Genomic DNA, 25,607 nt, shown 5'->3' on the forward strand with positions numbered 1-25,607 from the left:
GGCAGACTACACCTATTCTTTTCTATAAATAACGATGGAAGAACACTTTGTACATCCATGCTGGCCAAGGTGCTTGTATTTTACATGGGCTATGGATAAGGGCTATAGTCAAGGCTAAAAATACATTAAGTAGAAATATGACATAAAGTGACTAAATGAGAATGTTTCAGTAGAAGGAACAAGATATTATTGACAAGGCTTAGCTAGATGATAAGTAAAATTGCTGCTGCTAAGTCACTTCAATCGTGTCCGACTCTGTGCGACCCCACAGACGGAAGCCCACCAGGCTCCCCTGTCCCTGGGATTCTCCAGGCAAGAACACTGGAGTGGGTTGCCATTTCCTGCTCCAGTGCATGAAAGGGAAAGTGAAAGTGAAGTCACTCAGTCGTGTCCGACTCTTAGCGACCCCATGGACTGCAGCCTACCAGGCTCCTCCGTCCATGGGATTTTTCCAGGCAAAAGTACTGGAGTGGGTTGCCATTGCCTTCTCCGTAAGTAAAATTACATACTCATTAACTTTTGTTGCACCAAATGGCTATCTCTCTGGTCTTAAACCTGTAGCAACACTCCTGACCATTGATTCTCTTCCTAGGTGTATCCTGATGTACTCACCACCACCAGCCATGGCTGAGCTCCTGCCTTCTGCCAACACATCAGTCTGTAGCACACTTTATTTTTATGGGCTCATCATTTTCCTGGCCAGCTTTGTACTCAGCTTCTTCACCATTGTGGTACTGTACCTCCCTATCTGTCTTTATGGAAAGCGGGATGGGGTGGGGTGAGGTGGTGCAAAATTTCTGGGCCTGCCTGGGAAAGATGTGGTACAGAGGCACTTCTTATAGTCCTAGAAACAAGAAAGTGACTGGTACATATTGATAATTTAATTACTTCCTCAGTTTTTTGTACTTCCCAAGGTCAAATGATAAGTGGGGAAAAGAGCCTGTATTCATTAGGTGAGAATTATGCTCACTCTAGAACTAGTATGCGTTCCTGTGGATCCTCATGAAGGACCAGACCAGAAAACTAGTATGTGTCAAGTATATTCTTTATATAGTATGATTTTCTGGAGCACAGAACATGTTCTTTTATTTTTCAAATAATTAGAGTTTTCTTTTCTCGGTTCTTTATTGAATATAAATTTGCACTTATCCTATATCTAACTGAGTTTAAAGTACAGAGTGGTTATACAGTTACTAAATATTCCTTTGATATCATCAGAATGATGGACAAATAATCATCTGTGGGACAATATGTTATTTATATATAACTGCCTAGGACAAAATCAGTAAGCAAGGAAATACGACTTTTTATTTGCCAAATCTACTTTTCAATATCGTTTTCTCCTCTTTACATGCTAGTTCAGGGATTATAAATTATGTTTGTAGACCAACTTTATCCCACAAATTTTTTCATTTTGCTAGCATACCTAGCATGTGTGAATGAAATGCACTTGTGGAGTATTTTCTTTGATAATTCAAAAGTAAGTTATGGAGGTAGCTTTGATCAAATCAGTGACTTGGTAAAGAAAGCACAGTGACTACTTTATGTTAAAATGGCCTTGATGGTTTTCACTTAGAACTGATTGACAAGAGAGACAGGTGTCCCAAAACATGAGACCCTGGGGATTCCTGTTTGCTCCTTCAGAATAACCCAGACTTCAGTGGGCATTCAGAACTGGCATTCTGATTCTTTTTTAATCAGCAGATAGTGAACTGATTTCTACTAGACATAAATAATCTCAAGTCAAGTTTCGGCCTCCTTTTGATTCCTGTGTCTGTGGATAAAGGAAAATGCATGACTAAACTTAAGGAATTGGGTTATTAACTTAGTGAAAAGTGAAAGTAAAGTCGCTCAGTCATGTCCGACTTCTTTGCAACCCCATGGACTGTAGCCTATCAGGCTCCTCCGTCATGGGATTTTCCAGGCAAGAGTGCTGGAGTGGATTGCCATTTCTTTCTCCAGGGGATCTTCCTGACCCAGGAATCGAATCCGGGTCTCCCACATTGAAGGCAGATACTTTACCGTCTGAGCCACCAGGAAGATCTGGATTATTTGAAAAAAGTTTCAGATTTGGTCACATTTTTTTGTTGTTATTGTTTTACTTGTTTTAGTCACTGAAGTTGTGTCCAACTCTTTTGCAATTCTATGGACTGTAGCCCCACCCAGGCTCCTTTGTCCATGGGATTTCCCAGGCAAGAATACTGGAGTGGGTTGCCATTTCCTTCTCCAGGGAGATCTTCCCAACCCAGGGATAGAACCCACGTCTCCTGCATTGGCGGGCAGATTCTTTACCACAGAGCCACCTGGGAAGCTCAGGTTTATTACCTAACTTACTCCCCCACAGAAAAGATATTTAACTGATTTATATTTATTTCCTTAACTAAAGCGTATTCAAATTGTTCCCAGTTGGAAGGGAAAAACAATCTGTTTTCCATCTAAAGATAGTAAGAAACTTCCTAAAACTTTTTTTTGGGGGAGCTGAGAATATTAAGCTCTGGCAAGTGCTAAAGTATTTATTTAAAAGGTATTAAGCTAGAACACTAACACAACCTCTAAGAAAGTGTTTTACAAGAGAATCTGGTTATATCTGAGTTTTAATTTCCCATGCATATTGCAAGTAATCTCATTGAGAAAAATAAAAGCTTTAGGGTTGATGTAAATTTTACATATTGAACATGATAACCACAGGTTTGACTAATATTTGTCCCATTTCCCTGGCCAAGCAAAAGATCACTCTGGAGAATTTTCTGTCAAAAAAAAAAAAAAAGAAAAACCTGATCTCAGATAGTAAAGACAATAAAGAGGATGGTCTTTCCTGCTGTCAGATCCTAAGAGAAGGCTCTCTCCAAAATGACAGGCTAGACAGGGAAATTTTAGTAAGCATTAGGCAGACTACTCACTGCTCTAACCCATGTTTAGGTCTTACTCATTCAAGCCCAGACACTTTACAAGAAGTTTCTGAAATCGACTGGCTTTCTGGGGAGTGAACAGTGGGCAGTGATTCATATCATGGAGCAGCGAGTACGTTTCTACCCAGTGGCCTTCTTTTGCTGCTGGAGCCCAGGTGGGTATCTTAACTGAAAGATCTGGGCAGTGAAAAGGGTAATTGTTAGACTGTAATCAAGCAAAGTAGTTTCACCAAGAAGTATGTCCTATCCAGCATATAAAATTTACTTTGGTCCCACCCATATTTCCAGTTTTTCTCAACCTCCTTAACTTCTTTTCCTTCTTATGTTTTTAGAAATTGAGATAATTAGACATGAAATAGGAGAAGGAAATGGCAACCCACTCCAGTGTTCTTGCCTGAAGAATCTCAGGGACGGCGGAGCCTGGTGGGCTGCCGTCTATGGGGTCGCGCAGAGTCGGACACGACTGAAGCGACTTAGCAGCAGCAGCAGCAGACATGAAATAATATGAGAGGAAATGTCATGACAGAACTCAGAGATATTAAGACCTGCCATTCCTACTACACAGAGTTATAATGTGAGGATCAGATTGGATAAAGTTTATGAAAAGGCTTGATAAACATAAGTTAAAAATTGTAACTTATGTCCTTCCTATAGTATGTCTTGCTTCCATTACTATTCTTAATAATCTGCAAAGTTTAATCGCTGAGGGATAGCAGTGGAGACCTGCTGTTGGAGGAGACCTGAAGCCAGTGGTTTATATAACTGGTTTATCTCACTGCTAGTCTTCATTATGCCTGTAATTCTCACAGTGCTTAAGTGTTTATACCGAAAAAACGTATGCTCAGATACCCAGAATTGGCAACAAGATCTGTGCTTCGTGTTTTCACAGTGGTCATTCTGATGATCATAAAGCTGACAAAACTACAGGACACCAGACTTCATATGGCCCTCTATGTTCTCCAGGTAACATCTTCAAAAAAACATCCAGCATGTCTGTTTTTACACTTTCTTATCCTGTTCTCTTACACTGCCAAAATTCAGTAAGCACATTCCCCGCTCCCTGCTTAGGGTATTTCTTTCTACATTGCAAGAGAAAAACATATTATTTGCATTCAGTTCTAAAAAATGTGAAAATTTCCTCATTGATGAGGTGGATATGTTTATGAAAGTGCTGCCATGCATTTCAGAGCTTGTGTGTCTCTAACCAATTTCATTTTATTGATATGTTTTTTTAAGGGATGGGTAACAAAAGACAAGCTCTTCCAGGTAGTGTTCTTATGAAACACTGATAGTGACATGATTGTCTCTCATCCAGAGTGAAATGAATAGATAAATTAGCTATTCTAGGTGAACAGAGAGAAAGAAACAAAGAAAAGAATGATTCTTTCCCTCCTTGTCAGATTTAAGTAGGTTTTTGGGGGCTCTCAGACTATGCTGCTTGGCAGTTTCCTCAAGCCTAACCCAGGAAATGGGGCAATAAGGTGGGATATTGAAACCACTTCATTGTCTGTATGTATAAGGTAAGAAATATGACTAACTCTCATGACAAAGAACAGTGAGTTCAGTGAAAGAAAAGTGAACAGTGAAAGAACAGTGAAAAGTGAGTTCAGGAAGAGATGAAAAATGGTTTTTAAAAACAACACCAAATCTTGATTTTTGAAGTGAATATAACAATGATTTATAAATAAGAGGAATGGAACTCCTCCCCAAATCTCTGAAAACCTGAAGGATGGGCTCCATCACCCCTTCATCTCCTCCAGGCTCTAACAACATCATCTCAGGGTCTGCTGAACTGTGGAGTATATGGCTGGACACAGTACAAGTTCTACCAACTAAAGCAAGAGGCTCGGCGTGATGCAGACACCCAGACACCATTATTATGCTCACAGAAAAGATTCTATTGCAGGGGCCTAGATCCGTTGGAGTCAACTCTTGCTTTTGCTACTAGCACCTCTACCATTCTTTGAAACTATAAAACTAGAACATCCAGAACTGGAATTATTCTGCACTAATGGTTTGGGCAGAGTGTTTGCAGTCAACATCTTAAGTCTTTTCTACCCATACCTTAAGCTATAGAAGTGAAAGAGAATATAGTACCATGATTGGTAGCTACTCTAGTTGAAGTGGGTGGAATCTATCCATTATTCTTAGATTCACAGATTAAGTCACTGTTCAGGGAGATGAAGCTACTTTCCACCTAAGAGATACACTCATATTACTTGAATAGATACTAGATTTGTGGAGTCTCTTCTGGAAAAAAATAAATTTCAAGTTATTATTAGTTATTATTTATACAAAGTATTTCCAGGCCCTCTACTGTGTGGTTGTAGGGGAAGCAGTGTGGCATGTAACAACTTTCTCAGATATTTACATTGCTCTTCCTTCTGTTGAACAGAGAAAGTCCTGGTTTGACCTCCTTTGAACAGAGTTTTGGAAATTCAGAAGAAGAAAGGACAGAAGGTGTCAAAAAAGTGATAGGTAGATCCTCAGACACTCAACATCCTAGTCTCGTATATATTCCATGCTGTTCTAGGTCTTAACAATAGAAACCATTCCCTTCTAGAAAGTTAAGGCCAGTCTTTTGAAGATACAGTGGATAATAAGATTTAAGAGAAATCAGGACTAAAGCTGAATCAAAAACTTCTCAACTCTCATTTATAAGCAGAAATCCTAGGTTGTAGGTTTCATAGTGCTTAGATGTAGAATTAGATTGAACATTATGAACTTGCCATTTTTGTAGGTTAAAATGGTCTAATGTATCTATTTTACATGGTTCAATCTGACTGGAAGTGCTAAATATATGTTTATTGAATAAATGAATAAACAGGTGAATGAATGACTAACAAGTAGAATTGAACCTTTGGGAAAGAAAAGACTCCCACACTGAAGAGGCTTATTCATGGGTAGGGATGTTTAATGTTTCTTCCTCTTGAGTCATGTAACAAATGATGTTTGGTCTCTCTAGTTAAGTCATGAGCAAAGCCAAACCAGGGCCAGGGCATCAGATGCTGTGATGCCTAAACAAAGGGGAAAGTCAAATGGACAAAAACTAGAATGATAATCAACTAAAACATCTGGAGTGTTTATTAAATCAGATACTTTTCACCTAATATATTTCCTTGGCCTGTGCAAGGTAAAATCGTTAAGATTAGAGAAAATTGACAGAATAGATTATAATGGGAGATAAAATAGTATACAATATATTAGAAATATATTAGATAATATATTAGAAATCAGTCCTGAATATTCATTGGAAGGACTGATGTTGAAGCTGAAACTCCAATACTTCGGCCACTTGATGCAAAGAACTGACTCATTAGAAAAGACCCTGATGCTGGGAAAGATTGAAGGCAGGAGGAGAAGGGGACGACAGAGGATGAGATGGTTGGATGGCATCACCGACTCGATGGACATGAGTTTGAGTAAGCTCCGGGAGTTGGTGATGGACAGGGAAGCCTGGTGTGCTGCAGCCCATGGGGTCACAAAGAGTCGGACACGACTAAGTGACTTAACTGAGCTGAAGACAATATACTCTGAAAAGTAAGTACCAGAGATCTTCCCAAAGGAATTTTCAATAGAAATGCTGTTCAGTTGCTAAGTCATATCTGACTTTTTGTGATCCCATGAACTGCAGCACGCCAGGCTTCCCTGTCCTTTACTGTCTTCAGGAGTTTGGTCAAACTCATGTCCATTGAGTTGGTGATGCCATCCAACCAATAGAAATGTTAGGGAACTCAATAATAGCTCTTTAGGTTTTAGGCCATGAGCTTCAGCCTTTCTAAGGATGGTAACCTGACCTCATTCTATCAAGATATCTTGAGACCTCTCAAGGTGTGTAGCACAGATTTTTGGGTGGCACAGAATGAGAAAGATATCTCACCTAGAGAGCTGCCTTCACTTATTTTAATTTAAAAACTAGTAAGAATTCAGCATATAGAAAGACAGATGGAAACAAGAATTCTTTCCATAGGCCTTGAGGGATACTTGAGGTAAGGAGCCCCTTTCTTAAAAAGTCCTATCAGTATCACTTCATATTTGACTTTATTTCCAAAAAGAAGATAATTATCAAATGTCTGTCAGGTTTGTTTATCTTCTCTGATGAATTTTTTGCATTGACACTGGTCTTGGATAGTTTATAGATGTAGGCAAGCAAAAAGATAGTGGGAATGAAAAATAATAAAAGATTAGGCAAGATTAGGATTATCAGCTCTTCATTATACTAAGAGTAGGAGGGCCACTATTCAGACTGCCCCTCTCGCCCTTGAATTCACATGTAGGAGGAGCATAGACATAGATACAGTGGCAGTTCTTAAAATTTCTGTGAACACCCCTCCCGTGACTCTGATACTTCTCTAGGTTGCAGTCCTAGTGGGATACAGTGATATCTTTGCAGCTTTGATTGATACAGATCTTTCTTGGACCACATGTTGTATCATCCTTCACCTTCCCCTCATTAGCCCTGTCTGTGGCTTCAAAAATCTCTGTACTGCACCACCATGTGTTCTTCATGGGGAAATGGGTAAGTGTTTGAGGTTTTTTCAATGCATGAGAGTCTTTGGATATTTTCACATAGGGACCGTCCACATTTTACATCTTTGGCGTTGCTCTGGCTGAAGACTTCACTGCCACAGTTCCAAAACCTGTCTCCCTTGGTATTCATTCACATTAGCAACTTTTCTGGGCAACCTTTGTACTCCTTTCAAAGATTTTAACAAAGAGATTCTCTAGGCTTCAACCCTGGCCTTGGCAACAATAACCTTGTTCCTTCCAAGGGGTGCATTTTGCTTGTAGGTGTCTGTGTGGCACTACTTGGGGTGCCATCACAGTATTCTGGGAGGTCACGCTCATCCACACTGATGTGGCAGGGTGTGGTTGTCTTTAGAGATTTGTGGTTTTTGCAGCAAGATCCAAATGCAAAATCTGAACCCTTCTTCAGCCGGCATGAGGGCAGACAACAGTGATTCTTTTGAAGACCACTGCCATAGTCACATTCTTCACCCTTATCTACTGTCTTTTTCCCACAGTACAGCTTTCAAAAGGAGCTTTGGACCTCAGATTTATTAAATAGGCAGCCCTTTCTGTGCAACAATGTGTGGAAATAGGGAAGCTGCAATTGCTGAAGCTCATATCTATAATAATAAATTCATGGGCCGTATAGAGATTCTGGCTATGGAATTTACAGACCGCATGGTCATGCTTCATTCCCAAATGATGGCCAACCTCATGAGCTGTGAAAGCTGTGAATTTTGGTGTATCTTTTTGAAAGAAAGAGTCATCAAGGTTGCATTCTTGGCAGTGCAGATACCACAGAAATAAATGCATGGCCCTGGTAATTCCCAAAACTTTGGCCAGCAGTCATATGAGCAGCATCATGTTCACCTCTCCCAAGAGATGCCAGTCTCTCTAGTGGTTAAAATTTTTAAGTGTTTCCTACAAATTCAGGAAGATTTGCACAATGGTTTTTTTCTGTCCATATCTCTAACTTCTTAAGTACCACTTTCATGTTATATCCTTGGTGTACCTGTTGACCACTGGAGAAGGAAATGGCAACCCAATCCAATATTCTTCCCTCGAGAATCTCATGGACAGAGGAGCTTGGCAGGCTTTTAGTCCATGGAGTCTCAAGAGTCGGACATGACTTAGTGACTAAACCACCACCACCACCTATTAACCAGAGCATGGAATCTGTTAACATCTTTGGGATCTTGGTAACTTATTATTCCCGCATTTGGAATCACTGTCAACCACAGTCAACTTGAACATACTTGGGAAATGGCCATATATAAGGCATAGGAACTGAGGAAATCCTGTTCTGCTCTGAAATTGTGAAATGCTTAAGAGTCCCTCTTGTTCATCTTCACGGATTACACAAGATTAACCTGATTTTGAAGATGTGCATAAACCATATGCTGAGGATGTATAGACTTGATGCCAAAGACAGTGCCATATAAGGTCAGGATTCCCTTCTGACCTGAGCAAGGGCTCATTATCACAAAAGAATCCAGGTCATCCTCTGAATACTCAGTCATCCTGAATAAAAGCAAGACTAGTTTCCCATTTTGACATGTATGAAGAGGGAACTTGTGTAAAAAAGAAATAAATAATCTTTTCTTTTGCTTCAAATTAATAATAATATGTCATTTCCCTTGTTTGGGCAGGACTTTGTACACTTTTTCTGCTTTTTCTTCTTGTCCTCTGAATATCATCAGGTTCCTAGGAAAGACTTTTATAATAAAGAGATTCCCGCTACAATGTATCCCTGGAAGAACAGTCAGAATTACCAATCAAGTGACACTAGGCTTTATATGGGAAGGGGCCATTTTCAAATGCCCTAAGTGGGATTCCTAAAAGAGAAATCACTCTAAAACTTAACCCATTATCACTTGATTTTGTAGAAGAAAGGATAGGAGGCAGGCAGAGTAACAAACTGGGGTCGTCATTATCATGGCCCAAGTGAAACAGCAAATTGATTGTGAGTTGATTTTCCTGGGACACAATTATTTGTCAGTGACACAGTTGTTTGGACAAAGATCAAAACTATGCTGCCTGCAAGAAGAATAGCTGCTCCCACCCTCAGAGTACTACATGATGACACTACCTTTTGTCTATGTCACTTCCTGTTTCTCTCAAGCTCGAGCTCTTTAGGGGTGTCCTCACTTTGTAACCACCCTCAAAAAACAGCAGTTGTAGTACTCTTTGGAGAAGGCAATGGCACCCCACTCCAGTGTTCTTGCCTGGAGAATCCCAGGGACGGGGGGAGCCTGGTGGGCTGCAGTCTATGGGGTTGCACAGAGTCAGACACAACTGAAGCGACTTAGCAGCAGTAGTAATCTTTAGCCGAGTTCCTGCTGTCTTCATAGAAGGGTATATCAAGGAGAGGCAACTTTTAGATGTCCAGCCAGTACAGTGATAACAGATCAGGCCCCAAGAAAAGAAAAATATATAACCTCTTCCCTCAGTCCTAGTTTCTGTGGAACAGCTTTCTCCTCCTGTCATCTAGTATGCTTTTGAATTATTGACACTATAAAGTTTCCAGAGCAGGGGTTTGTGGATTTTTGAGTAAGTCACCGGCCTCTGCTGTTGAATGCCATTCACACCATTCTCTATTCTATATCTTATAGCCCATTTCAAACCTCCAGTCCTTCTCCTTTTTTTTTACATTATTTACAATGTTTGTTTATTTGCTCAATCCTAGAATACATGTGAAGTATTTTTAGAGGAACTAACCCAGGCCTCTGTGAAAAGGAAGTCTACGAACTGGAGAACAGAGTTTATGTTCAGTTCCTTTATTTTTAGCCTTACATATGAGGTCAAAATAACGTTTCCCAGAATTATTTAGATTGGTACTGTTTTGTCTAGACCTATTCAGTGTGGTCATGTTATTCATTTCTAATATAGTTAAGGTCATATGTTACTTTTTGTATTTCATTCTGATTTGCTCCCACATTTTGGATGATGCTTATTTTGAGGGAGTATGTGAAATGTTATCATGATTCTAAAAGTCAGTGCATGCTAAGTTGCTTCAGTTGTGTCTGACTCTTTGTGACACTATGGACTGTAGCCTGCCAGGCTCCTTTGTCCATTAGATTCTTCAGGCAAAAATACTGGAGTGGGTTGCAATGCTCTCCTCCAAGGGATCTTGCCAACCTAGGGATCGAACCCACGTCCCTTACATTTCATGCATTGGCAAGTGAGTTCTTTACCACTAGTGCCACCTACTATACCAAAGAAGTGTATTCATAGTACACCTCCTTGAGCCTCTCATCTGTTCCCATGTCCTCATTCTTTCCACTCGGTTTTCAGTCATCAGTCTCAATAGTACTTGGTTTATTTCTCCTGTATTTCTTTCTGTACAAATAAGCAGATACATGTGTATTTCCTTATATTCCCCTTTTTCATATGTAAATATAGCATAACATTATCTACTTTCCTTTCTAAACTTAAAGATATAGCTTGTAAATCACTTCATATCAGTTTGTAAAAAATCTTCCTCATTCTCTTTTTTATAATCGTGTAGTATTTAAATTTATGGATGTACCATAATTTATTCAGTTACTCTCCTATATGTGGGCTTTTAGGTTGTTTATTTCGAAATTAATACACTATCATCAGCAAATAATGTTGCACATATATTTTTTTTGTGGAAGAATATTCCTAGAAATGAGAAGATAGTGTTCATACTAATGACATTTATAGCTTGTCTGATATTCCCAAATATATGAAGGGAACTTCAGAAGCTTTTTGCCACTTTTAATTCCCACTAGCAATGTATTAGAATGCCTATTTCCCCAAAATCTAAGCAACAGAATATATCATAATATATCATTTCACCAAACTGATAGAGTATAAGTAGCATGTCAGTATTGTTTAACTTTTATTTTTTTCTAATTTTGAGTGAATTTAAATATTTAATATGTTTAAAAGCCATTTTTATATCCTTTAATAATTGTTAATATTTTTTTCTTATCAAGCTCTTGGTATTTTTTTCTCCTCAATTTTCTCCCTGTAGCTTTATTGAAATATAATTCACAAATAAAATTTTATGTATTTGAAGTGTACAACATAATTTGATGTATGTATAATTGTGAAACATTTATTGTGAATATAAATTTTATGAAAGACAATAAATAGAATAGTTTAAATAATTTTGGGGATGAATAATGTGGGAGGAACCACTCTACTGAGTTTCAAGACTGTGTGGTATTGGTGATGGGATAGACACATAGATCATTGGAACAGAATAAAGAATTCAGAAATAGAGAACCCACATGTATGGTCATCTGATTTTTGACAAAAGGGGAAAAGCAATTCTGTGGAAGGAGAATAGTCTTTTCAACAAATCTTGCTGGAAAATTGGACATGCTGCTGAGAAGAACTTTAACCTAAACCTAACACTTCATACAAAAATTACCTCCAAATGGATCATAGATATAAATATAAAATATAAAACTTTTTAGAAGAAAACATAGCGTATATTTTCGGAGAAGGCAATGGCAACCCACTCCAGTACTCTTGCCTGGAGGGTTCCATGGGTGGAGGAGCCTGGTGGCCTGCAGTCCATGGGGTCGCTAGGAGTCGGACACAACACTTTCACTTTCCACTTTCATGCATTGGAGAAGGAAATGGCAACCCATTCCAGTGTTCTTGTCTGGAGAATCCCAGGGACGGGGGAGCCTGGTGGGCTGCTGTCTCTGGGGTCGCACAGAGTCGGACACGACTGAAGCGACTTAGCAGCAGCAGCAGCAGCGTATATTTTGGATCTAAAACTTGCTGAAGAATTCTTAAACGTGGCACCAAAAGCATGATCCATAAAATTTTTAAATCCATAAATTGGACCTAATCAAAGTAAAAGCTTTTGTCAAGAACCTTAAGCTGAGACAGAGACAAGATGGCAGAGTAGAAGGATGTGAGCTCACCACTTCTTATGAAAACACCAAATCACAACTAACTACTGAAGAACCACCAACAAAAATTGCTGGAACCTACCAGAAATGATCCCCTACATCCAAATAGAAAGAAGCCACAAATGAGATGGTGAAGGTGAAGTGAAGTGAAGTCGCTTAGTCTGTCCAACTCTTGGCGACCCCATGGACTGTAGCCTGCCAGGCTCCTCCGTCCATGGGATTTTCCAGGCAGTGAGATGGTAGGAGGGGTGCAATTGTGATAAAATCAAATCCCATACCACCAGGTGGGCAGTTCACAAACTCGAAATAATTATACCACAGAAGTTCTCCCACAGGAGTGAAAATATTGATCCCCATGTAAGGCTCCCCTGCCTGGATGTCTGGCAACAGGAGGAGGAGGCCCCAGAAAATCTGGCTTTGAAAGCCAGTGAAGCTTGATTACAGGAATTTCAGAGGACTGGGGGAAACAAAAACTCTACTCTTGGAGGGCACATACAAGGTCTTGTGTGCACCAGGACCCAAGGAATAAAGCAGGGACCTCAAAAGAAAGTGTTGCTGAAGTTCCAGTACTTTGGCCACCTGATGTGAAGAGCCAATGCACTGGAACTTCCCACTATTGCTGGGAAAGATTGTGGGCAGTAGAAGAGGGCGACAGAGGTTGAGATGGTTAGTTAGCATCACTGACTCAATGGACATGAATTTGAACAAACTCCAGGTGGTAGTGGAGCACAGAGTAGCCTGGTGTGCTATAGTTCATGGGGTTGTAAAGAGTAGGGCACGATTTAGCAACTGAACAAAAACAACATTAAAGACTGGGCTAGATTTACCTGCTACTGTAGGAGGATCTCCTGCGGAGACAGAGTTGAGGGGTAGCTGTGACTCACTTGCTGCTTCCTGGGGAGAGAAAAAGTTGGGAAAGGCCCTGAGAATCTCTGGCCAGAGTTATTGGTGGAGGTCTTGTCCTGTATTTGGCCAGTCTGTGAAGACTGAGAGAGGTACCTGGTTTGTCTGAAACACAGACACCAACAGAGAAAGTTAAAGAAATGAAGAATCAGGCAAACATGTTCCACATAAAGGAACGAGATAGATGTCCAGAAACTGACCCTAATGAGATGGAGGTATATTATTTACCTGATAGAGAATCCAAAATAACTGTTATGAAAATGCTCACTGAAGTCAAAGAGAACAGCACATGAACAAAGTGAGAATTTCGACAGGCAGATGGAAGATACTAAAAAGTATCAGATACTAAAAAGTCACTAGTTACTCATATTTTAAAACTGTAATGGGAATACAAAGATACTACATGGTTATTGTTGTTCAGTCACTAAATTATGACTCTTTGTGACCCCACGGGCTAACTAACTGACTAACCCCATGGACTCCATAACTAAGTCATGAAACTAAAGAACACAATAATTAAACTGAAAAAAAAGTCAATAGAAGGGTTCAATATTAGATCAAGCAGAAGAAAGGATCAGTGAACTCAAAGACAGCACTGGAAGTAATTCAGGCAGAGAAGGAAAAAGGAAGAATGAAAAGCAGTGAAGAAAGCTTAAGGACTTTATGCAGTATCATCAAGCCAACCAATATACACATTTTAGGAGTTCTAATTGGAACAGAGAAAATAAGACCAAACAGCTTGTTAAAAAATTTGAAAATTTCCCAAATGTAGAGAAGCAAATGGCAATACATATCCACAAACCCCAGAGATCACCAAGCAAGATGTATCTGAAGATAATTCACACTAAGACGCATATAAACAAATTGTCTAAAGTCAAAGAGTGGACTTTGAAAGAGGCTGTAGAAAATTGACTACTCACAATTTTTCTTTGTAAAGAAATGTCCAAAAATTCTCATTAATTTTTCCAGCAAAAACCTTGTAGGCCAGAATGGTATTAAAAAGATATTAGCATTCCCTTGTTCACTGTGACTAAGATTCACAAAAAGATAATGTTTTTTCAACAGATATAGAAAATGTGATATATGTCATACTGCTGCTACTGCTAAGTCGCGTCAGTCGTGTCCGACTCTGTGCAACCCCATAGATGGCAGCCCAACAGGCTCCTCTGTCCCTGGGATTCTCCAGGCAAGAACACTGGAGTGGGTTGCCATTTCCTTCTCCAGTGCATGAAAGTGAAAAGTGAAAGTGAAGTCGCTCAGTCGTGTTCGACTCTTAGCAACCCCATGGACTGTAGCCTACCAGGCTCCTCTGTCCATGGGATTCTCCAGCCAAGAGTACTGGAGTGGGTTGCCATTGCCTTCACCGATACCGTATTACTGAGCCTTAAAAAATAAAGATATCTTGCAACATGTGACAATATGGATGAACCTTGAGGATGTTATGCTGAGTCAAATAGACCAGTCATAGAAATACAAATACCTCATCATTCTATTTATATGAGATATCTAAATTAGTCAAATTTATAGAATCTGAGAGTTGAATGGTGATTGCCATAGAGTAGGGATATGGGGAAATGGAGCTTTACCCACTAATAATAAAAAGTTTCAGTTCAGCAAGATTAATAAATTCTACAGATCTGCTGTACAGCATTGTACCTAGAGTCAACAATACTGTATTACACACTTAAAATTTTGTTAAGAATTGTTGTATTCTTGCCACAATAAGAAATGAGTAAGTTAGAAATGTATAGTATGGGTGCAGAAGATTTTAAATTATATAAAACTATTTGTGCAACTCCTTCATTACTAAATTTTAAAATCTAAAGGAAAATGTGAAAAATTCTTTGTGGAGGCAATATAATCTTAATTCCCTAACTTGATAGAGCTGGCATTTTTAAAAAGTCAGAAATAAATTTCACTTTTTCTGGATGTATATTAAAACAATTTTAAGAAATATATTAGAAATAAAATCTTGTACAATATTCAAGGCAAACACCATGCTAAAAAAAGCTTATGCCAGAAACATAAGCATGAGTTTAGCATTAAGAAATATATTATAATTCATCACATCACAAACTAAAAGAGAAATAAAATGAACATATGAGTACATGCCCAAAAGTTGTTAAAAGTCACTAGTTATTCATATTTTAAAACTTTAGTGGGAATACAAAAATACTACATTGTTATTGTTGTCCAGTTGCTAAGTCATGTCAGACTCTTTGCAATCCCATGGAGTACAGCCATGGGCTTCCCTGTCCTTCACTATCTCCCGGAGTTTTCCCAAACTCATGTCCATTGTGTCAGCAATGCTATCTAACCATTTCATCCTCTGTTGCCCTCTTCTCTTGCCATCAGTCTTTCCCAGCATTAGGGTCTTTTCCAGTAACTTGGCTCTTCACATCAGGTGGCCAAAGTATTGGAGCTTCAGCTTCAGCATCAATCCTTCCAAAGAATATTCAGGGTTGTTTTCCTTTAAGATTGACTGGTTTGATCTCCTTGCAATCCAAGGGACTCTAGAGATTCTTTTCTAGCACCACAATTCGAAAGCATCAGTTCTTCAGCTCTCAGCCTTCTTTATGGTCCAACTCTCACATCCACATATGACTACTGGAAAAACCGTGGCTTTGACCATATGGACCTTTGTCAGCAAAGTGATGTCTCTGCTTTTTAATACGCTGTCTAGGTTTGTCATAGCTTTCTTTCCAAGGAGCAAGCATCTTTGAATATCATGGCTGCAGTCACCATCTGCAGTGATTTTGGAGCCCAAGAAAATAAGATCTGTCACTGTTTCCCCCATTTCCCCTTCTGTTTGCCATGGAGTGATGGGACTGGTGCCATGATCTTCATTTTATGAATGTTAGGTTTTCAGCCAGCTTTTTCACTCTCCTCTTTCATCTTCAATAAGAAGCTCTTTAGTTCCTCTTCACTTTCTGCAATTAGAGTGGTATCATCTGCATATCTGAGGTTGTTTCTCCTGGCAATCTTGCTTCCATCTTGTGATTCATCCAGTGTGGCATTTTGCACAATAGACTCTACAAATAAATTAAATAAACAGGATGACAATATACAGCCTTGTCTTACTCCTTTCCCAGTTTTGAACTGGTTCATTTTCCCACAGTCAGTTCTAACTGTTGTTTCTTGACCTGCATATGGGTTTTTCATGAGATAGGTAAGGTGTTCTGGTATTCCCATCTCTTTTAAGAATTTTCCACAGTTTGTTGTGATTCACACAGTCAACGAAGCTGAAGTAATATGTTTCTCTGGAATTCCCTTATGATCCAACAAATGTTGGCAACTTGATCTCTGGTTGTGCTGCCTTTTCTAAATCCAGCTTGTACATCTGGAAGTTCTCTATTCATGTACTGCTGAAACATAACTTAAAGGATTTTGAACATTACCTTGTTAGCATGTGAAATGAGTGCAATTGCACAGTAGTTTGAGCATTTTTTTGGCATTGCCCTTCTTTGCAATTGGAATGAAAAGACCTTTTCCAGTCCTATGAGTTTTCTAAATTTGATGACATATTGAGTGCAGCACTTTAACAGCATCATCTTTCAGGATTTTACATAGCTCAGCTTGAATTCCACCACTTCCTCTAGCTTTGTCTGTAGTAATGCTTCCTGTTTGTAGTAATGCTTCCACTTGACTTCACACTCCAGGATATCTGGTTCCAGGTAAGTGACCACACCATCGTGGTTATCTGGGTCATTAAGACCCTTTTATATAGTTCTATGTATTCTTGCCACCTCTTCTAAATCCTCTCTGCTTCTATTATCCTTACCATTTGTGCCCTTTACCGTGCTCATCCTTGCATGAAATGTTCCCTAGATCTCTCCAGTTTTCTTGAAGAGATCTCTAGTCTTTCCCATCCTCTTATGTTCCTCTGTTTCTTTGCATTGTTAACTTAAGAAGGCTTTCTTATCTCTCCTTGCTGTTGTCTGGAATTGTGTATTCAGTTGGGTTTATATTTCCCTTTTTCCTTTGTTTTTTGCTTCTCTTCTTTTCTCAGGTATTTGTAAAATCTCCTCAGACAACCAGTTTGCCTTCTTGCATTTCTTTTTCTTTGGGATGGTTTTGGTCACTGCCTCCTATATAATGTTATGAACCTCTGTCCATACTTCCTTAGGCACTCTGTCTACCAGATCTGACCCCTTCAATCTGTCACCTCTACTGTATAATCATAATGAATTTGATTTAGGTTTTACTGGAATGGCCTAATGGTTTTCCCTACTTTCTTCAATTTAAGCCTGAATTTTGCAGTAAGATCTGAGCCATGGTCAGCTCCAGGTCTTGTTTTTGCTGATGTATAGAGCTTCTCCATCTTTGACTGCAGAGAACATAATTAATCTTATTTCAGTATTAACCATCTGGTGATGCCCATGTGTAGAGTTGTCTCTTGTATTGTTGGAAGAGGATGTTTGTTATGACCAGCATGTTCTTTTGACAAAACTCTGTTAGCCTTTGCCTGCTTCATTTTGTACTCCAAGGCCAAACTTGCCTGTTACTTCAGGCAAGTTACTTCCTACTTTTCATCCCAGTCCCCTATGATGAAAAGAACATCTTTTTTGGGCGTTAGTTCTAGAAGGTCTTATAGATGTTTGTAGAACTGTTCAACTTCATCTTCTTCAGCATTAGTGGTAGGGCACAGATGGGGATTATTGTGATGTTGAATGGTTTGCCTTGGAAACAAACCAAGATCATTCTATTGTTTTTGAGATTGCACCCAAGTACTGTATTTCGAACTCTTCTGTTGACCATGAGTGCTAGTCCTATTTCTTTTAAGAGCTTCTTGCCCACCATAGTAGGTATAATGGTCATCTGTATTAAATTTGCCTGTTCCCAACCATTTTAGTTAACTGATTCCTAAGATGTTGACATTCACTCTTGCCATCATCTCCTACATGACCATGTCCAATTTACCCTGGCTCATGGATCTAACATTCCAGTTTCCTATGCAATATTGTTCTTTAGAGCATTGGACTTTACTTTCACCCGCAGACATCCATAACTGAGCATTGTTTCTGCTTTGGCCCAACCTCTTCATTCTTTCTATAGCTATTTCTCCACCCTTCCCTTGTAGCATATTGGACACCTTCCAATCTGGGGGGCACATCTTCCAATGTCATGTTTTTTTGCCTTTTCATTCTGTTCGTGGAGTTCTGGAGTGGTTTGCCATCCCTCCTCCAGTAGACCACGTTTTGTTAGAACTCTCCACTGTGACCAGTCCGTCTTGGTTGGCCCTGCATGGCGTGGCTCATAGCTTTGTTGAGTTACACAAACCCCTCCACCACAACAAGGCTGTGATCCATGAAGGGAAAGATATGCATAACCAGGTAAAGACCATTTACCAAAATGTAATGCCAAACAGCGTATTAATTAGTGAAACAGTGAATGTATTTCCACTTAAAATCTCTTTGTTTTTTTGTCTTGGACAATTTGAATTCAACTTTCAGTGGATTCTCCCCAGCATGCAGTTTTGTCCTTTACTTTTTAAAGTCATAGGTCCCAGACTCCTCTGGTCCCTTAACCCCTTGCATTCTCCCCAAAATTGAGATGTCAAAAACTTCAGTTTCAGGTACTTCTTTTCAGATTGGCTCACTATACTTTCCAGTGAATATCTGTTGGATATTTGGGTTTTTCCTGGTCTCAGGTCCAGAAGGTGTCCCATCACTTCTCTCTACTTTCTCTGTGACAGTTACTAATATCACTTGGATTTTGGAGCTATTGGTAGTTTGACCTTTTAAACCGTATATTGGGGTTTGTAAGATGCCTTGTCATCATTTTTTGGTGTTTGTAGGGTTTAGTTTTTACCATCATAGTGCTTTATCTGTTTTTATGCTGTGAGTTGAGATTTTTTTTTTTAATTGCACTACTGTTGCCACCTTCTGCAAATCTTCCTTCCTAATAATTAAATATGTTTCCTAGCCTTTAAGGAATTGAATGCTACATCTTGTGGCAAATCAACTTTTTCCATGCACTGTGATATGGAGCCTTACTGAAAGGTTTTTTTTTTGTTTTCTTTTTTTAACCTAGAAAATCCAAATTCAGGACTTAGTTTGTTATTTGCAGATTTTGATATTTTTGTCATTTAATCTCTTTGAGCATCAGCTTCTTGTTTATAAAGTGGAAATAATATCTGTATGAGCTTTACTAATGATTCAATAGCATTTGTAAAAATGCTTTGTAAAATAAAAAGTGCTACACAGATAAGGATACTATTATTAACTTCCCTCACATAGTCTCTTTTGACAGAACTTGGCTAGGATTTCCTTTTTTTTTTTTTAAAGCTTTATTGAATTTGTTACAACATTGCTTTTGTTTTCATTTTTTGGCCCAAGGCATGTGGGATCTTAGCTCCCCAACCAGGGATCAAACCTGCACCCCCTGCATTGGAAGGCGAATTCTTACCACTGGATTGCCAGGGGAAGGCCCTAGAATTTCCTTTTTCCCATGCATTTTTTCAAAGTTTTATTTATTTATTTGCTTATTTTTTTGAGGTACAGTTGATTTACAATGTGTTAGTTTCTAGTATATACCAAAGTGATTCAGTTATACATGTATGTACATGTTCTTTTTCATATTCTTTCCCACTGTGGTTTATTATGGGATATTAAATGTAGTTTCCTGTGCTATACATTAGGACCTTGTGTTTGCATATAGTAGTTTGTATCTGCTAATCTCAAACTTCTAATTTATCCCTCTCCTTCTCACTTTTCCCTTTGGTAACTATAAGTTTGTTTTATATGTGTGTGAGTCTGAAAACAGTTTCATAAATAATTCATTTTGTATATTTTAGATTCCACATATAAATGATATCATATGGTATCATATGTTATTCCCTTTCACTCAGTGTGATAACCTCTAGGCCCATCCTAGTTGCTGCAAATGACGTTATTTTTATGGCTGAATAGTATTCCATTGTGTGTGTGTGTGTGTGTGTGTATTGTGTGTGTGTGTATATTTCATATCTTCTTTATCCATTCATCTATCAATGGACACAGGTTGCTTCCATGTCTTGGCTATTGTAAATAATGCTGCTGTGAACAGTGAAGTGCATGTGTCTTTTTAAATTAGAATTTTGTCTGGATATATGCCCAGGAGTGGGATTTCTGGATCATATGACAACTCTATTTTTAGTTTTTTAAGGAGCCTTCATGCTGTTTTCCATTGTGACTGTGCCAATTTACATTCTCACCAGCATTGTGAGAGGGTTGACTTTTTTCCACACCCTCTCTAGCATTTATTACTTTTAGACTTTTTAATGATGGCCATTCTGACTGACATGAAGTGGTACCTTGTTGATTTTCCTTTGTCTGCTAATCAGTGATGTTGAGCATCTTTCCGTGTGCCTGTTGGACATCTGTATATCTTCTTTGGAGAAACATTTCTTTAGTATTTCTGCCCATTTCTTGATTGGGTTGTTTGGTTTTTTGTTATTGAATTATATGAGCTATTTATGTATTTTGGAAATTAAGCCCTTGTCAGTTGCATCATTAAAGAATATTATCTCCCAGTTCATAGGTTGTCTTTTTAATTTTGTGCATGGTTTCTTTTGCTGTTCAAAAGCTTTTGAGTTTGATTAGGTCCCATTTGTTTATTTTTGCTTTTATTTCTATTGCCTAGGGAGACTGACCTAAGTGTGGCTATGATTTAGTCAGAGAATGTTTTGCCTATGTTCTCTTCTAGGAGTTTTATGGTGTCAAGTGTGATATTTAAGTCTTTAAGCCATTTTGAGTTTACTTTTGGTTATAGTGTCATGGTGGGTTCTAACTTCATTGATTTACATGCACTGTTCAGCTTTCCCAATAGCACTTGCTGAAGAGACTGTCTTTGCAAGACACATATTTAAACTGCAGCCTGATTGACATTATAAGTTTTGAATGAGACTACCTGTAATTGTTTCGAAGTATCCTATAATGCCTGACATAATCATTTAGCATTAACATTTTGGTATATATTGGAAGTCCTCTTACCTTTTACTTACCTGTTCATTTCATTAACTGATGTTCTCCATTCTTTCTGTAAAACACAGTGATAATCACAACTCACTGGACATTTAGCATTAGTAGGCTGTACTTTATTTTTTTTTAATTTTTTTTTTTTACTTTTATTTGCATTTATTTTTTGCAGCATTTATTCCCGGGCCATAAGTTTTTGTTTCTTCAGTTTCTTCTGGGATCTTTTTCTTCTGTGCAACCTCCTTTTCTGGTTTAGGAACAATCTGCTCTTTTTCAGTAAGGATCATCTCAATGTGGCAGGGAGAGCTCATGTAGGGGTTGATCCGACCGTGAGCTCTGTAAGTCCTGCGCCGCATCTTGGGGGCTTTGTTCACTTGGATGTGCTCAATGACCAGAGAGTCTACATCTAAGCCCTTAAGTTCAGCATGACTCTCTGCATTTTTGAGCATGTGTAGTGAAAATTCAGCACTCTTTTTGGGCCTCCGACCCTGCATCCAGCCCCACTGTTTGGCCTGTGCACACATACCAACTACACCGTTGTAATGATGGAATGGCACACACTGCTTCTTTAAAGTGACATCCTTCAGATACTTGGTGGCTTTTCGGATATGCATACCCTTTATGGCCTGGGCAGTTTCATGAGTGTTCTTAAAGTGAACACGAAGATTTGAACCTCTTGATTTGCATGATTTTGTGGGATTTTCTGGGTCAAGTGAATAGCACACCATTTTTAGGGATCACCTCAGGCCGCTTACCGGAAAAGGAAGTAGGCTGTACTTTAATACCTACTTTCCTTATGTATCTGTTTCCACCAAGTACAAGGTTATGTTTATTTCCAAATGTTTTTGCGCCAATTGTACTTACGACTACAGTACGTGTGACCAAAGTACTTAGTATTGTACCTAATTACCCGCTCTCTGCCTCAGCTTCTTCCACCTCAGCTTTTCCTATGAATTTGTCTATTCTAGGCATTTAATATAGATGGAATCATACAATTTGTGTCCTTTTCTGACTGGCTCTTTTCACTTAGCATAATATTTTCAAGATTCATCAATACTGTTACATTCAGTTCAGTTGCTCAGTCGTGTTGCCGACTCTTTGTGACTCCATGGACTGCAGCACGCCAGGCCTCCCTGTCCATCAGCAACTCCTGGAGCTTACTCAAACTCATGTCCATTGAGTTGGTGATCCCATCCAACCATCTCCTCCTCTGTCGTCCACTTCTCCTCCCGCCTTCAGTCTTTCCCAGCATCAGGGTCTTTTCAAATAAGTCAGTTCTTCCCATCACGTGGCCAAAGTATTGGAGTTTCAGCTTCAGCATCAGTCCTTCCAATGAATATTCAGGACTGATTTCCTTTAGGAAGGACTGGTTGGATCTCCTTGCAGTCCTAGGAACTCTCAAGAGTCTTCTCCAACACCACAGTTCAAAAGCATCAACTCTTTGGTATTCAGCTTTCTTTATAGTCCAACTCTCACATCCATACATGACTACTGGAAAAACCATAGCTTTGACTAGACGGACCTTTGTTGGCAAAGTAATGTCTATGCTTTTTAATATGCTGTCTAGGTTGATAATAACTTTTCTTCCAAGGAGCAAGCATCTTTTAATTTCATGGCTGCAGTCACCATCTGCAGTGAATTTAGCAAAAATGTCTGTCATGTTTGTTTATCTTCTCTGATGAATGTAACAAAAAAAAAAATCCAGTTTAAAAATGGACAGAGGATCTGAATAGACATTTTTCCAAAGAAGACATAAAGATGGCCAACAGGTCCGTGAAAAGGTGCTCAGCATCACTAATCTCCTCAGAAATGCAAATCAAAACCACAATGAGATATCACTTCACACTTGTTATCAAAATGACAATAAATAAGTTTTGGCGAGGATGTGGAAAAAAAGGAACACTGTTGATGGCTATGCAACTGGTGCAGCCACTATGGCAAGCATTATGGAGGTTCCTCAAAAGTTAAAAGTAAAACTACCGTATGATCCAGCAGTCCACTTCTGGACATTTATCCAAAGGAAACAAAATGCCAACGAAGAAAGATATCTGCACCACCATGTTCATTGCAGCATTATTTACAATTGCCAAGACATAGAAGAAACTTAGGTGTCATCTATCAGTGGATGAATGAATTAGAAAATGTTATACAGGACTTCTCTGGTGGTCCATTGGTTCAGACTCTGCATTCCCCTCTGCAACCCAAAGCCTCATCCACGGTAATGAGGAAACAGGTCTATAAAATCATTTCTGTATATATATAAATTATTCAGTATAAAATTATTCAATATAAAATATTCAGCTTCTTCCAAATGGGCGATTTGGGGATTCTTTCATCATAAGGGGGCCACCATTTAGCTGAAACAGAAAAAGGAGCATGCCTTAATGCCACTGCTGCTGCTGCTGCTAAGTCATTTCAGTTGTGTCCGACTCTGTGTGACCCCATAGACGGCAGCCCACCAGGCTCCCCCGTCCCTGGGATTCTCCAGGCAAGAACACTGGAGTGGGTTGCCATTTCCTTCTCCAATGCATGAAAGTGAAAAATGAAAGTGAAGTCGCTCAGTTGTGTCCGACCCTCAGCGACCCCATGGACTGCAGCCTACCAGGCTCCTCCGTCCATGGGATTTTCCAGGCAGGAGTACTGGAGTGGGGTGCCATTGCCTTCTCCTAATGCCACTAGAGTAGAGGGGGAGAGGAAAGAAAGGGAGGGAGAAATTTGCAGCCTTCATTAAGCATACTCTAGTGGCATAAGCATACTCTAATGCCACTAGAGTATGCTTAATGAAGGCTGCAAATTTTCTCCCTCTTTCTTTCCTCCCCACTTCTCCCTCTACTTCTCCTTGTTCCTTTCAAGCTCACTTCGAAAGTTGACCTGAATCTCCAGTAGAGGCCCTGAACCAGTCCAACCCAGAGCTTAGGGCCCAGAGATGCACCACAGCAGTGATTTGCATTTCCACGTTATACTCACATTGCTCACAAAGGCCAGCAATTCTGCCTTCTGCTGTGAAACACAGTTGTTGAGAATACTTGACTTTAGCTTCAGACAGACCTGCTCAGACACCTGTATACCCTTCTTACCTACCATGTGACCTTAGGCAAATTGCTTAACCCCTCAGATTCTTCATGGGGAGAGTGGGGCCAATGACAGTGGGTACCTCATAGGACTATTGTGGAAATGGTGAGATAAAATATGAAAGTGCTTAGAACAGTGCCTGCCACATGGTCCATGCTCAATCAACTGTAGCTATAATGCTTGATTTGGAAACGACAAACCTCCAGTGAGAAGACACCCAACCTTGGTGAACTCCAAGGAGCAGGAACCCTACATCATGAATCTTATATCTATAGTATCTGAAACACTTAAAAGACTAGTTCCTGCCACAGAGGTAAAAGGGCAGTATGTGGGCTAATTTGGAGTTAACCACTCCTCGGAACTCAAACGTTCTAATGGAGATTTTTGTGGCCTGAGCAATACATGCAAAAACACAGGTGTCCGTGGCCAGTGAACTAAAATGTGAAACAATGACTACCCAGCAACAAGACAGGAACACCTGCTGGTGTCTGTTAGATGCCACCACGTGGCACAAGCCTGTTGTTTCTTCCTGCATCATTTAGTAGATAAACTTTTTCATGTGACTAAGATACTAGTTGTCATCACAACTTCCAAAAAAAAAAAAAAAGACTCCATGTTCCCAATGTAAGGGGCCCGGCTTCAATCCCCGGTGAGGGAACTAGATCCTGTGTGCTGCAACTAAGACCCAACACAGCTAAATTTAAAAAAATATGTTACACACACACATACACACACACAATGTTACTCAGCCATAAAAAGAAGGAACTCTTGCTGTTTGTGACAACATAGATGGACTTTGAAGGCATTATGCTAATAAGTTACAAAAGAAAGGCAAATACCTTATTGTCTCACTTATATATATTTCAAAGACATCACTTTGCTGACAAAGGTCTGACATAGTCAAAGCTATGGTCTCTCCAGTAGTCATGTACAGATGTGAAAGTTGGACCATAAAGAAAGCTAAGTGCTGAACAATTGATACTTTACAGTTGTGATGCTGGAGAAGAGTCTTGAGAGTCCCTTGGACAGCAAGGAGATCAAACCAGTCAATCCTAAAGGAAAGTAACCCTGAATACTCATTGGAAGGACTGATACTGAAGCTTAAGCTCCAATACTTTGGCCACCTGATGCAAGGTGCCAACTCATTGAAAAAGACCCTGATACTGGGAAAGATTGAGGGCAGGAGAAGGAGGTGACAGAGGACGAGGTGGTTAGATAGCATTACCGACCAATTCAATGGACATGAACTTGAGCAAACGCCAGAAGATGGTGAGGGACAGGGAGGCCTGGTGTGCTACAGTCCATGGGGTCAGAAAGAGTCAGACACAATGTAGCGTCTGAACAACAACAACATTTCTAAA

At 39.4% G+C, this 25,607-nt stretch overlaps 1 protein-coding gene across 27 annotated transcripts in view; it reads left to right on the forward strand.

The window, feature by feature from the left end:
• Positions 1-25,607, forward strand: part of TMEM116 (transmembrane protein 116) — a 120,058-nt gene that overhangs the window by 31,949 nt on the left and 62,502 nt on the right. For 8 of the 27 annotated variants that reach the window (XM_086348200.1, XM_086348207.1, XM_086348209.1 and 5 more), the window contains 4 exons: positions 593-731; positions 2,920-3,064; positions 3,799-3,872; positions 4,670-5,752. In XM_086348200.1, coding sequence (XP_086204326.1) covers positions 593-731; positions 2,920-3,064; positions 3,799-3,872; positions 4,670-4,876 — 565 coding nt within the window. In that variant the 3' untranslated portion in view covers positions 4,877-5,752. Of the gene's footprint in view, positions 1-592; positions 732-2,919; positions 3,065-3,798; positions 4,114-4,669; positions 5,753-7,933; positions 9,037-25,607 lie in introns of those variants that run through there. The other 19 variants (XM_086348212.1, XM_086348218.1, XM_086348222.1 and 16 more) reach the window with 6 other exon arrangements.

The sequence above is a fragment of the Bos grunniens genome, chromosome 17 (genome assembly GCF_055505025.1).
Source record: "Bos grunniens cultivar Pamir isolate PY7600 chromosome 17, Bosgru_T2T1.0, whole genome shotgun sequence".
Taxonomy (NCBI): Eukaryota; Metazoa; Chordata; class Mammalia; order Artiodactyla; family Bovidae; genus Bos; species Bos grunniens.